Here is a 15,577-nt window from a genome sequence, read left to right on the forward strand (position 1 = left end):
GCAATGGCTACAAGGCACCTTACGGACCTCGGACGCTTACGACTTGATCCTCTTTCGTCTAGGACGCCCAGGTTGTCTTCTCGTCTGTGATTTTCATCCGTCGTCACAGGCGGTCGCAAACAACAACGGCATTGCAAGCCCTTTTGAACCCCACAATACACGCACTGAAAGAAAAGAATGCACGCTTAAACACCAAATGAGAAGAACAAGAATAAGAACAAGAATAAGAATAAGAACAAGAACAAGAACAACAAGATATGAGCCTTCTAAACTTTGTTTGAGAAAAAGCAAGCAGGAGGCAAAAAAAATTGCAAAACTATGAATAAATTTCGGACATGATATGATTGGGCGCCATTTTTCCCTCCTTTTGCAAGGGCAAAAATGGAATTTCATATCATAAACCTACTTCAACTTACCGGCTGGGGGTTAAAGAGAATGTAAAATATAAAGGAGGGCTGTTCGGGGTGTGTAAAAGTTGGAGAGGGTTTTTGGGAAGTTTTGAAAATTACGAGGGGTGAACAATAATTTTTCCAAAAAAATAAGGTTTATCAAATAAACCTCATTTTTTTTTTCAAAAAATTTGACTATTCAAACAATGATTTAACCCTTTCTTTACTTTTATTACTTTCTTTTATTTTCTTTTCCCTTCCTTTCTACTTTTGGTTCCAAATATTATCTTAGTTATTTGATTTATTTTTATTCTAAATTTTAAAAATAATTAGTGTTGCTCTTAATTTTTATGTACGATTCTTAAACGACATTACTTTTCACGTGGGGAACCATATTAGGGCTTAATAAGCAGTACAATACTGCTACCAAATTAACCAAGTACTTTACCACGGGCACTAAACAACCGTGGGCAATCCAATCCAATACAATTCATATGAAAATTTTTTTTTAAAAAAGAAAATATAAAAGAAAAAGTTCAACCACACCTATGAATTGTGATGGAGCCAAAAACAAAATAGCGTTCTCTGTCGAGTGAGAGGACGAGAAGAGGAGATGGAGAGAACGCTCTCAGTGAAGGGTTCTGTATTCTCTCATCTACCTTCAACCATGGGCACGCCTTGTGTGGGAGAAATCACAATTCCGCGGAGCTTTGCTCCTCTAGGTTCTCGAGGAAGACGAGGGCTGAGCTTTAGAACAAGAAGGTTGCGCTTCAACTGCCGGGCGAGCTCCAGAATGGAAGAAGATTGGATCTCATCGCCTACAGCTTCCCCTTACCAGATCCTTGGGATCGATCCAATGTCCTGCTCCCCTTCTCAGCTCAAGGCTGCCTTCCGAGCCAGGGTATGCAAATTCTGTGAACACCTGTGATGATTTTTAACATGTTTTTGTGGGGTTTGGTCCTTGGATAGGTTTTGTGCTCCATTTGTTTGGATTAGAGGTGATTTATTTATTTATTTATTTTTTTGAATATACTCATCAAGGTCTCTCTTCTTGTTGTCTTAAAGAGGTAGATACCATTGAAGCCACTTCACAATTCATTCAATTGCATAGAACATTTAATGCCAGTCACCACTATAAACAAATCACAAAACCATCAAATAATTGATTATAGTGTTATGCCAATCCAAGAACTAGCACATTGAATATGTTGGGTAGAAAAGAAAATTGAAGTAATTCCAAGCACAACCGCAACACAAGGATTTACATGGTTCACCCAAACTCTTGGTTATATCCTTAGTCACGTCAAAACTATAAATTCACTATCAAACTACAAAGGATTGAATTAGATATTATGGATCTTATGAATTTAGGAACCCACCTTATTCATTATGAGACCCCACCTCTTGCTAACTCCCTCAGATTGATCTCCAAGCTTTCTTCTAATTCCAAGTTAGAAGAGGGCCGCCAACCTCCTTGAGCACTAGAAAATAGAAGAAAAAGAAAAAAAGAACCAATCTTCTCTAATCCAAGAAGAACCCTAACCACACACTCCCTCTCCTATTGTTCTCACAACAACCCTATCTATTTTCCAAGAGAGATATTTCGAAATTACAAAACATGGTTGCTCAAGACATGTAGACCCAACTGACATTGTTGAGCCAAGCAAGGTGATTTGATTATTACTAACTCAATAAATTGTCATGCACTATGAGTCTTTTTTGATTTGTCAAGAGGGTGTTCATTTCTACTTAAGTGGGAGGGATAGTTAGGAAGTGGCTTAAATTTCCCCACCTTCGTTGTTTCTTTATTAGGAACTAGGTTTCTTCAGGTTTGTTACTTTGGCAAGCATACACTAGTCCCATTTTGGATCATTTTAGTCTGAAGTGGAGGGAGCGGATGCCACTTCCCTAATTGTTTTCTCATCTTGTTAAGAAATCAGATGCCAAAGTGCTTCTGTATTCAAGGTGAACACCTGGAAGTAGCCGGTGTCCTCTTTAAAATGTTGCACTTCCGTTGAAAAGACCATAGAAAGTGTAATTTCATTTCCATTTTCCCCACAATGGAAAAATAGGACTTTCCTCACTTCTACACTTCTCAGGGTTATCCCGAAATGAACATGCCCTAAATGTTGATGTTTTATTTTGTTGTTTATTACATGTATATAACTCGAATGAAGCATAGCCATTTTATAATTGAAAGTCTATGTTGAAACCCAGATTTTATAGTTGGTGTGTTGAAATCTCATGTCTGACTTGTTAAACAAATTACATGCAAATGTGATAGTTCCATCAAAAAGTGAAAACATCAAACAATTCTTTTTATTATTATTATTATTATTATTATTATTTTATTTTTATTTTTTTAAAGTCTACCTGACTTTCTCCTGTTCATAACCATTTTCTATTCAATGTGTCATAACAATTTTTCTGTCGTTTGAATTTTTCCATCTTTCTTATAAATTCTTTGGAATTGCTCTTGAGCACAATATTATCTAAACAATACTAATAGCATGGTCACCTTCCTTGGTTCTGCCAGACAAACATAGGACTTTTGTTTTAGGTGCTAGAAATTTCGACCAAAACTATCTCTAGCCATAGAACATCCATCACCTACAATGAACATTCTATGTTTCGATGGTATTGTGCTGATAATAAAAGTTTTGATTCTTTCCTTGTCTTGCAAGTTGGAAGGTCCAACTATTGAATGTAACCTTTTTTTTTTTTTAACCAGCTCATCATGATTGCATGCATTTTTAACAGCCAACTGGTGGAGATGTCTATTTAAAATCACAGCAATAGAGAGGACAACTCAATTTAGATTCATCTAATGATGCACACATAAATTTTCTTATCATCGACTCCAACGTGATTGTGCTGTATTTGGTAACAATTCGTGTCTCAAGGTGCTCAATAGAGCCATTTGATGCTAGTTTCATGTTATAAACAAATTAAGAGACAATCTTTACTTGTTTGTCAGACATGCTAATTACTTGAGTTTGATTTATTTTTAGGGTGTATTTCCTCCTGTGTAGCCATCTTTCTTTTAAGATTTTTTGCAGCTTCATATTATTTGGATGGCTTCACAAGCTCATCAGCTCAAGTAACAATGGCTGAAATTTGGGTGAGAAAACATGATAAAGCAAATAGTCAATAGGAAAAAGCCTTTATCGATGATCTATCTATCTATTTATATATATTTTTTTTGTAAAAAAAAGAAGAAACATTAACTTAATGCTGATGAAATTTCAGTGAGAATATAATAACCTTTTTACAAGCAAAGGTTGCAAATATTTTACTGGATTTGCAAAGGACTTATGGCTTTTGGTTACTGAATTTTGTACTGAAATTTTCTAAGCACTATTGTTATTTCATGCAGCATCATTGTTCTTTCCTTTACTTATTTCAGTATGTTAATAATCAATTAAGATGAACTCAAATAATTTGGGAAATGAAACAATGAAGCCTAGATATGGGTGATTTTACAAACTCTTTCAAGTGGGTTTCCTCATCTCACGCATAGTATGTTTGTTCAATTATTGATTTAAAAAAAAATATATTTCTATATACACTTATATCATAATTTTTTAAATTTTAAAGCATTGCGCTGTTTGACACTAGGGATGACAATCTATCTTGCTTGGCTGGGATCTAAAAATCCGGCTCTTTTCAAGGCTGAGGTAGGGATGGGAGAGGAACTTCCTATCTTACATACGCACACGGGCGCACACACACACATATATAATAAGTGTTAATATTTTAAATTCCTATTTAATTATAAATAAATTAAATAATTATACTATTATAAAACTATCATTTAAAACTGAAATTGTTTAAAAAATATGTGAAATACTTAGAATACTTTTCACGGGATTATTATCCATATTCATGACTTGATTCAAAATAATTTGAAGCTTTGCTGATGAAATAAGATTTTGGTTTTATTTTTGTGTTTTTAGAATAATATATATATATATATATTTTATTTTTTATATATGTTTGTTTGGGTCAATTCTAAAATTTCGCCAACAGGAGGGAATAGGGTGAGAACCCATCATCATGGGGATTGGGACGGGTTGGGGATCTCTATCTCCGACAGATGTGGGGAGGGGTTTTCCATATGGGTCTGTATTGGGAATCGAGGTTGGTTTGGGGGATGCGTTAGGTTTTTTCAGAGATGGGGTCTTGGAAGGCACTCCTTGCCAATGAACTTGCGCTATTTTTGTCCCTATTTGATACCCTTTGGCATGTCAAGGGGTGTCATTCATGTTCATATCAAACAAGTCACAAGTGCCGATATTAACTTTGGCGTGCGATGTTTTCAAAGGCCTTATATTGTTATTTCTCATACATCATATTGCAATATTTTTGTGCGAAATTTTGATTAACAATGCGGAGTATGTTGGTTCATGAGGAAACTCTGGAAGAAATATATATATATAAAAATATTAACCTTTTGCCTCTTAGTCAATGACAATTAAGGGAATGGTTATTATATCAGAGTTCATCTTAAAACACATATGGACCTAATTGTAGATTGCATGAAACAATGTGAACATTGTTTAGATTTATCCAGATCCTATGGAAATGTTGGTCATTCTAAAATGGAATTTTTGAGAAAGAAATGCTAACTTGCTTGTTTAAAACTTTGTCAAATTTTGAACATAGGTCATCCAAAACTTCTCTTTGGTTAGTTATAAAGGGAAAAATCTCTACTGTTTGATGCATTGAAGTTCATATTTGGTGGATCTTCATGATAAAATCAAACCTTTACTAAGTACTCAATAATCCTCTTTAATTATTTTTATTGGTGATGAAGTACAATCTTTCTACTATGGAACAAATAGACCACTATTCCATATCCCATATTTTTTGTTATTCATGCATTTTTTTTATACCTCTGCTCATTCTATGTTTTGGAATCTACTCTCTATTCAGAAATTTGAACTATCTATATTTATTTAATTCATTTTTTTACCCAAAATTCGCTTCTTCCATGTTTTAGGTCAAGGAATATCACCCGGATGTTTGTAAAGATATGAGAGACTCAGATATGATAATCAAGCGTGTAATTCATGCGTACGAGGTATTTTTAAGCCACACTTGTACATGTTTAAATATTGAATCCTTTAGGAAGAATTAAATATCAGTATCAATTAGATGGCATTTGCTAATAAATTATTATTTGAGTCTGTGATCTTTTACATACCAGATTCTAGTTAATTCAAGATAAGGTCAAGGCCCTTGTTTTAATCTAAGCTTTGTGCTACAAAGTCACCTATATCTTTCTTCATGTCTGGACCTAGCAAATAGGCTTACTAGGTTAAGCCCACCCATGGGTCATCTTACTTGCATGTAGAGTGTGGGTAGGATCTACCCGTTAGAGCCATATAATTCCCTTATCTCAATCCATCAGTGGGTAAGAAGACATGTGTCCATTTACTCGCCTGTATGTAGTTATACTCCTTTGCTCCTTATAGGGTCATTTTTTGCGTTCATTCATATGGGTTTATTTCCAAATTGTAATTTTTAAATCTTGTGATGCTATATATGCAAAAAAGTCTTTTAAAGTCTACTTTAGTTATTAATGACTATATAAATATGCAAATCTCTATGCAATCATCATTGATTATGGTTTTATATTTAAGTATGTAATTGTTTATATGGCCCTATAAAAGCATGTAATTGTTAGCTAATATAGTTTTTAATTTTTTTTTTTTTGCAAATTACCCATTATTACAAATGTACACTTGCAAAGAAACCTAACTAACCATTGATTTATTAAAAATTTAAAATGAAATTAAATTTTAACTGCTAAATATATAATATAGATTATAAATATATTTTTAAAACCCATGGATATAGGCTTGCTGGAGAGTACCTGTATGTTTTACCAATGAAATAAGGGTATTCTTCTGTTTTACCCATGAAATTATGGGCTATTCATGTCATTCACCAGTATTGGTTTAATGTCCGTAACAAACAGAGGGAGCTGAGTTTTACTAAAGATGGGCACTACTTGACAAATAGCATCAGAGAAAGATCATCTTGTTAGGGCGAAGAATGCATGACTATTTTAGACATATTGATGCAAAATAGAATCATCCTTTGAAGACTTACCAAAAGAAAGAGGAACCAGAAACGAAAGCCTATGTTTATGCTAGTGAAGAGGCTTTTTAATTTCTTGTCAAAGTCAAAGGTCTTTTAGATTGTCTTGGAAGTTTTAAAAATTTATTAGGGTGTATAATTTTGTTGTTTTCTATGTGTACCCCTTCGGTTCTTGTGAGAATTTATGAGTCTTGGGTTTCTAGTTGATGTATTATAAGTCTACTAAAAGAGCACTAATGAAAGAAGCAATGAAATTTCTTCTGCACTAATGAATTATCTCATGTTTACCTTAATCTACTGCCAGAAAAGACAATGAGGTGTTGAAATTTCTTCATGAATGAAAATTTTTCACTGACAAGACACAATAAACATGAGATATCATGACTCTAACCTACCTGTATCACCGTTTGAAACAAGCAATAACATAAAATGGTTGAAAAGCCAACTAAACTAGCCAGGCCATAAGAAAAAAACTTCTTTGGATTATTCAAAATTCTTTGACATAGTTGTGCCTACAATTATGAGTTGATCTAGAAAGTAATGTTTGGTGATTTAGAATTTGATAAAGAAGATAAACAAGAACACAACAAACAGTGTGCTGTAGTAAAGATTAAGAAATTTACCAATAAATATATGTTAGGGATGAGGTGCTCGCTAGATCTTGTCGTTGATTGGGATGGGAGATGGCGGACCAGAGGATTGACCCCTAGTTCATAACCTATGTGTTACATGAAATTTATTATATTAGCACTTCAATTTACAATTAATGGTAATCAAGCAAAATGAGATTTGTAAGTTTGCATGAAGGCAAACACACTTAACCAGTAATGTTTAACACTGCATGCAGTTGGACAAGGCTGAAGGTAATGGCGGTTTCAACAACTGAATTATATTGCAAAATAAATGATTTGTCATCCATCATGATTCACCAACTCCAAATTACTTTGCAATGTGCCATCTATAATCAAGCAAAATTAAATAGAATCACAACAGTGTTAGAACTACCTCAATGAATATAATTATAATGCTCTCAGTCCTCTCATTTTGGTTTTAGTTGAACAAGGGGATATCTTTAGTCATTCCTAACAAGGATTGCATCAATAATCACCAAAAGTTATTTGAAAATCATGCATAAGCAACAATTCCCATCCATCTTGATTCTTGTATGGTCTAAGTTTTAGTCAAACTACAGCCTAAAGCATCTCCACAACTAATTCAGCCTATAGATATCAAATTAAGGTTTGATTATAATAAGTTACATGAAAACAATTTTCTTGAGCATCGAAATCCTAAACAAAACCTTGAATCGAGAGTACCTTGTCCTCTCGCAGCTGATCATTGGTTTGAATTTATTCTTTGGACAAGCTGAAGTCTTCTTCCCTGATCTTAAGACACTCTAGCCTTCTCAAAACTTGTTAATGTCATCCTTGGCTGACTCCGATGGCTAGTTCATCTGCAAACCGGCTCCTTGGATAAAATCAAAGCCACTGTTATCACCAATCACCTCGTTCTCTGATTAGTGGCATTCTTGGATCAAGGAAAAGTGAGAGGGGAGGCTCTTCAGCTGTGAGTGTAGAAAAATAGGGTTTAGTTTGTGATGGATATTTGAAAAGACAAAAATGTAATACTTTATTTTTGTTAAGGGTACTTTTGGTCCAAAGAAAGACAAGGTACATTTTTTAAGCCCACTAGAAGTGCTTTTCATAAGCACCAATTTTTTGGCTTTTGAAAAAAAGCACCAAATTTTTTTTTTAATTTATTTTTTAACTGCTTTTGCTTTATTCAATAAGTGAATCCAAATATGCTTATTTGGAACCAAAAGTGCTCAACTTATAAAAAGCAATATTGGACTTGAGAAAAAGTGAATCTAAACAGGCTTAGTCTTCTTCTTAAAGTCGGTCTTATAAGCTTATTCTTCTTCTTATCCTTTAACTTCTCTATTTCATATGTTAATTTTTTCTATCATTTGCTTCTTTTTGTGGATGCCATTAAATGAGCTCAAATGACTAGAATTATATTTAGTTTACCAAAAAAAGTATTTTGAACCTTAATTTACGCTCATCTTACATTATAATTTCTACTGCTATGTTCACATTTTCCCTTGTGTTGAAGTGAATGAGTGTCTGGGATTTAAATCATTTTCTTTTAGGTAGACTCTTATTTTTGGATTAATTTATACAATTGCAACTTAGAGCTAAAGGCAAGTACTTAACTGAAACTCCATTGTGCATGCAGGTTTTGTTGAAACACTACCAACATGAGAGCCCTGACAGGTAGATTAATTATTCATTTAGGACCTATGTGAGTGATATGACTTCCAAGGTAGATGCCATTTCCCTGTTTTCTTATGTTAGGGTATTCATCTGTAATTCTTAAATTCCTTGTGTTTGTTCTTCTATTAACAAATTTGGGAATCCAATATGGATTATGACCTGAGTCAAATCATTTTTTTTTTCATTCTTATATGTGCATTTCCTTTGAAACCTCTCATGGTGTTGTTGATCTTGTAGTGGTTGAAAGTGAAAATTCGAACTATTTCATGTAAATCCATGATTCCATTTCAAACCATATTTAGATGCTTGGGGAAAAAGAAAAGATGTATATGAACGAGATATCCTGCAAAAGAAGAGAAAGGATTGAGTAAAGAAACTCCCAAGCATTTGTTGTGATATGGCGGAGGAGGAAGGTGAGGATGGTGTCAAGTCATCATACCTTTTATGCCTTGGGCGACAATTGTGCCACAATGGGCAAGCCATGAAATAATTGTTCATTACCTTAATTAAAGTAATGAGTCTGCTAATATTGACAGGGGCTCATTGCTTCAATCAGTCTCTGTGTTCTTTAATGGATCTCTTAGATGTTGAGAAGGTGGTGACTAGGAAGGCTGATTTGATTTTTAGATAATTTGAAGATCACAATGGATCTACAATAAGATCGTTTAATTGTTTATTTACAACTACAATGGAATGATATACAAAGCCAACAGATCTTAACCAATGATTAAATAAAATAAGGATTTATGGCTACACAAATCGTAGAGGGTAGTTCAAGATCTGGGTCTAGGGGATTTACTAAAACTTTTGAATCTAGCATATGGTAAGGTAGCTCTAGGCTGGGGTACTACATCCTTTATGGAAGTATTTCCTCTATCTTTTCTTACCTCGAAAAAGGAAGGTCACCTTGTGTCTTTGAATTGATATCCATCTTTGGGTTGACCTAGCCTCCTATACTCCTCATGACCAACATGGAGTAATACAAGAATATTCACATGTTGCCCATCGACTAAGCCCCACCCTTGAATGAGTGCGTAATAACACTTTGAGATCTTGACACTAAGTCATATTATCAAAAATAGAACCAAGCTCAAGCAAGTCAAGCTTAAGTGAGTTGTGCCAGGCTCAATTTTTGGTCAAACTAATCTCAAACTCATAGGTTGCTATACTGTCTTATTTGTTAAATTATGTAACCAAAAATCAAATTTAGAATTATGGCATATTTCATTCTCATAATAATTCTATTAATTAACTTTAAGTTCATGTGATTAACTTGTGCCATCTCTTGGATACATGACTTGAAAATGTATAAAATCTTTTTCTCAATCCAAACTAGTGCTTCCAGCCATGAAAAGGTTATTTCTAACTTTATCATTCAATTGCTTAGGGATAGAGTTGTCTTAGAAACTTAATATACAAGTAAATTTCCAACGTGGTTTGTTGTCCTACGAGAGTGAAAATAAAGCTTGGGACCTTTCCAGAGCCACTTCATGAGGTAATTCTGATTCTATGCGCAATTTGTGGCTTGAAAATATACACCACTACGGAAAATGCTCTTTGCATTGTTCTTGGTAAAATATCACCTAATATTTTGCCAAACATCCTTCTAGTTTGTTGTTCAGCCTTCTTGTAAGGAAATCTTCGTTTTTGTTGATTGTCATAATTTCTCACATTTATCATGTCACTATAGCTAGGGAATCAATTAGGTTTATCAAGTTACACAATTGTCATATCTTCATGTTGCCTAACTGCAAGCGCATGGTTTATGCCAAGTAGAAATTAAGATGTCGATCCTTCGGAGACCAAGTGTGGATTACCAATCGATTGCAACCATGGGCTATTTAGGCAATTAAACAATGTGAATGTGTACTAAAACAATGGAATTACAAATTACAGGAGTTGAGAGTGTGAAGAGCCAAGCTGTGGAGGCTAAAATTCAGCTATAGATAGTCCTAGGTTTGGATGTTCACCACAAGAGTAGTGGAGGAGATGCCAAGTTTTTGTGAGGCGTAGGCAAAACACTTTGAAAGGTAATGGTCCTCAAATACTTGTTAGTTCCTTTCAAGAAACAAGTTGCCTTGATTTGGGCTAACCCTACATTCATGGTTGCAAAACCCCTACAAAAACCATTAAACTTAAAGACATTTTAATAAATCCTCAAGAAACCCTAGTCAGGAATTTCAAGATTAGCCTTAAGAAATCCAAGATCCGAGTTCACCTTTCAGGTCACTTTGATCTCTATGACTGAGCAAGCGAAATGCTTTCACATTCACAAGCTGTGCAAGTGCAAGATATAAAGCTAATTCAAAAGGATTCACCATTAATCATAAATGATTCTTATAAAACATAAGCATAATTGTCCCCCTCCAGGCTAATTCCAAATCTAGGGTAAAAGTTTACACCATCATATCAGAATTACAACAAGAAAAAGACATAAGTCTAGACTGCTCATGCAACAACAGGACATAAAAGAAACATAAGACTCTTTTCTTCACACAAGGAATCAATATTATCTTGATCTTCAGTTTTTAGACTTTGTCCCTTCTTTTCCTCTTTTCAGAGTCCTCCTTAAGCTTCTTCTTCCTTCAGCTGCCACCCTCCTCTTTCTCCTTTCCTTTTCTCTGTCTTTTTGATGCCTTTTATACTCAGTTATGAGGACAGGGTCCCAGCTGTCTTTATAGTCTACAGGTGTGCCAGCTAGCTTGAAGGGTTATGTATCGTAGAGGGCTGGTTCACTTGAGTCATCTTTCTTCTTTTTTTCTGAAACACCCTCATTTAGCATAAAGTTGGGGCCCGGCTGCACTGTCCTACACACAAAGACTACTAAAAGAAGCAGTTTGCACAATAAGGAGAAGAATTTACTACAAGAGCTAGGAAAAGACATGACTAATCAACAAAAACTGGCTAAATGCCTGTTAAGAACTATACAATTTTTATCTCCATCATCTCACGCCTTAATGTTCTTTGCCTATTGATTACAATTAACTCTTCTTTTTGGGTTGAATCCGCCATCATGACTCCTGCGAAGCTCACGATTCTTTTTTTTTTTTTCTCTTAAAGGACTTGCTTAGACCCCTTTGAAGACCCTGAATGTGAGGCTTCTGATCTCTTTGTCAATGAAGTTCTCTGTGTTGGCAAAGGTGATTATGATTTTATTGTCATCTGTACTCTTGTACATAGTTCGTGCATTAAGTTGTCTTACAAAATGCTTCCATGTTTTCATTGCTTATATTAGATTCTTACTGGGATAGTAGAGTTCCTCCCTTTATACACTTGTGTAAAAGGTTTTCAAATATGTGAAGAATTCATTCCCTTTCCAATTTTGTCATCATTAATTAAAGCATTTGCACTTTTATTATTTGTCAATTATGTAAGACTTTGAACCCATTATATTTTGAAGTGAAATATGGCATGAGAACATTTAGTCTTTCAAATCATTTTGATGTCAAGAAATTAGGTTTGGGTGTTTCCAACATTGGAGGAAACTTTGTTACTTAGAGAGTGACGAATAAAAGGATTCCTCTTAAATATTAAAAAAAAAAATACAATGATGTTATCTTTTGGATGTGCACAAGTTAACAGCAGAAGTCCATCAACTTTTATGATTTTCTATTTGATAGTGGATTATTGGTTTCCATGTGCTTATGGATGTAAGTATTAGTTGGGCAGGTCATGTCTATCTTGTGATTTGGTTGTCCTTATTATTATTTTCTATTTACTTAACATGTGTAGATCTATATACTTGTTAGATAAAATTATGCGAACCCATGATCACAATCTATGACTATAAACGAGTTTCAGCCTTTTGGAACAGCGAACTGTCCAATGTCCACAAAATGTTTCAAAACTCTCATATTTGCTGCAGAGCCTTCCTAGCCGGTAAAAACATATTGAAATTATAAATCAAAAGACACAATTCTCATGATGTTCTGACTTGTCTAGCCATGGCTGTTTTTGAAGGCGGTCTGTTTATCATGAGGAATTATAACCGGGACATGTTTACCATCAATCACACCACTAGCATCCTGCATAAGTTTGAAAAAAGTGACAAGTTCATACATTAGTGACTAACAATGTATGTAGAGTATTTGCCACATAGTTTTGTTTGCATACCTTGAAACGCCGTGCACATTTGGGTTGTTCATAATGATTGGATGTATAGGGCATTAGTTAAAGCTATACTAAGCAATTCATCTCCCAATAATACAATGGCTCTTATGACATAATGGAAATAGCAACTAACACTTTCACGACTATATTAGGAAGTTTCATATGCTACTCTACTTAAAGTGGTCTGTCTTACAATGAACAAAAAGATTGCCAATTGTTCACTGACTAGGAGTCTGTTACTCCTATTAAACCTTCTTGTTTAATGTGTTCAACAGGTTACAAAACAAATGTGATTCCATACGGAGTATTTGATATGTGTGTGCTGGTTACCCATTTAGAATATCATTGAATGGACGGGTATGTTCTGCACACGAAGTTCTGCTTGATCTAGTCATGCTTTTCTTATTGATTGCTGCTCATGCAAGAAGATCTAACTCCGCCTAATCATGATCAACTTCTTCAGGCCAATTGATGGAGGGTTCCTCATTATCAGATATTTCATAAGTTTATTGTGGAAAAATGAGTATGATAACAACGGCAATGTTTTGAACTTCTCGACCGTGTTCATTTATTCATGGACAAATTGCATCCATGTTGCATATGTGGATGAATTTGGTTGACATGAGTGATTGAACAATCATGGCTGAAGTTAAGTTGTCATTGAGAATGTACTACAGCAAAATCACATGTGTTCTACTTATGGAACGGGAGTACAAGGTCACATGTATGTTATTCATGGAATCACTGACTACAGAGAATTAAATGACCTAGACGGTGCCTGTAGTTGTAGCAACCCCTAACTAAAGGTGGATTCCCTAGGGCATCTAGGGTCATTACTAACTATAATAGCATACTAGCGAAATACCAACATGAGCAAAGTATTCCATGTTGAGATAAAAGAAGAGGAATAGTGTACTTGCCAAACAATAATCATTCCACTTTATAATCATCTTTTAAATAACCTCATAAAAGAAAAGGCATCTGAAATAACTCAATTCCAAATGTAAAGGTTGAAATTTAGCCACTAGTTACATTTAGACATATCAAGAAGAAATATGGCCCTCTCTGCACACCCCTCCATCATCACTATCCAAAGGTGCATCGCATAACTTTTCAAATAAAGGTTTAGAAATGTATCATATCGCATGCACCATGCATAAACTACTAAACTTTGCTAACGATCTACTTGATATCTTATAGCTTAACCATCTTGACATGAGTGCTTCAGGAATTCAATTTGTGCTCACAAATACTCATCCTGAAAACCTGGACTCACATGCTGAGATCTATGCATCTTGACATGAAAGTGGAAATCCAATGTGCACACAGAATCCTGGACTTTGTATGCATCTTTTCTTTTACTTTTCTTCTTGTATTTGATATATCAGCTTCTGAAATTTAATGTAGTATGACCAATCTCTCATATGTTATGATTTGTAGTGCGTTAACAATCATGGAATTTATGCATCTGTGATGTATTATAAAATTTAGTACTTGTTTCAGCAGCAAGATCTTTTGTTTTTCTACTGCTATTTTTGATTTGCTGCCACCTATTATAGTGCAAGAGATTTCTTTTAAGGGAATACAATCGGGGGATAACACCCGCTGATTTTGCACATCTGTCAAAATGTGGTTTAGTACATACCAGAAGATGTTTTTGGAATTGTGGCACGAATGCAATCTTTTCAACTTCTTGATGCCATTATAAATATTTTCTTATGTGCTTCAATTCCTTGCCTCCAGGATGCCATATTCTAGTGTGTTGAGAGGAGAGCACTTTTCTCACATGCTTTCTCATTTGTGTTCCTAATAGCTGTACTCCGCGCATCATACATGAGTGTGTTGACAATAGCTTAATGCTCCTTTACATGTTTTCTCATTGTTAGTGGTTACATTATTCAGTAAATAGCTGTAAACATGCATGCACTTCCACACACATGTCAAGTACATCCAACACATACACTAAGAATGTTTTTCAGCCCTTGAACTGTCCTTTAGTCAGTATTCTCTCTGCACCTGATATAGACCCATGAGGGAGCTTGGTGGATTTATGACTAGACTATGTTGAATACGAGTAATCCAGCCTGAATATGGCAAAAGTTACACATCGTCTTGACCTCCGAATCTTGGTGTACTACTGGTGGTTTTCTTTATCAATAGTGGGAAACATTTACAAGTTAATCATTAAATTTATATAATTTATGGTTGCATACACCTTAGATTAACATTATAGTACTTTTCGGAAGGTCTGTTTGATATACTAATAAAATTTCTTCTTGATTCATGTTACGACTCTGATTTTTTTTTATAGGTACAGATTAGAGTAAGGGCATAGATTTTGTAATTCTGAAACGAGGAGAGTAAATTTTGGTTTATTATTTCTCTTCCATCCTCTGTGTTTGGAAGCAATGGTTCTTTTCCAGAAGGTCTCAGTTTGCAGGCTTTCATCTTTTTAACAAACCTTTTTATTTATGGGCATTGCCTCATGGAAAAGCCACGTTCCAACTTCCTCTAAAGTATATATGCAGTTTTAGACATGTGAAACTGACTCAATGGATTAAGATATCTACTATAAGCATACTGGTTATTTTCTAACATTCACAGTTTTCCTAGCTGAGGATCAACATTTTATTTGCCCAATTCTAGAAGATGCCTGCAAAAAAAAAAAAAAAAAAGTAATAGCAACAATACGTAACTTCC

At 34.6% G+C, this 15,577-nt stretch overlaps 1 protein-coding gene across 1 annotated transcript; it reads left to right on the top strand.

The window, feature by feature from the left end:
• The first annotated feature begins 958 nt into the window (after positions 1-958).
• LOC120264960 lies at positions 959-14,043 on the top strand. The gene is made up of 6 exons (XM_039272876.1): positions 959-1,290; positions 5,392-5,472; positions 8,730-8,767; positions 11,828-11,907; positions 13,153-13,234; positions 13,341-14,043. The coding sequence occupies exons 1-5, from the start codon at positions 1,003-1,005 to the stop codon at positions 13,224-13,226; spliced, it is 561 nt and encodes a 186-aa protein (XP_039128810.1). The 5' UTR covers positions 959-1,002; the 3' UTR covers positions 13,227-13,234; positions 13,341-14,043.
• Positions 14,044-15,577: the final 1,534 nt, after the last annotated feature.

This window comes from Dioscorea cayenensis, chromosome 7 (assembly GCF_009730915.1).
Source record: "Dioscorea cayenensis subsp. rotundata cultivar TDr96_F1 chromosome 7, TDr96_F1_v2_PseudoChromosome.rev07_lg8_w22 25.fasta, whole genome shotgun sequence".
Taxonomy (NCBI): Eukaryota; Viridiplantae; Streptophyta; class Magnoliopsida; order Dioscoreales; family Dioscoreaceae; genus Dioscorea; species Dioscorea cayenensis.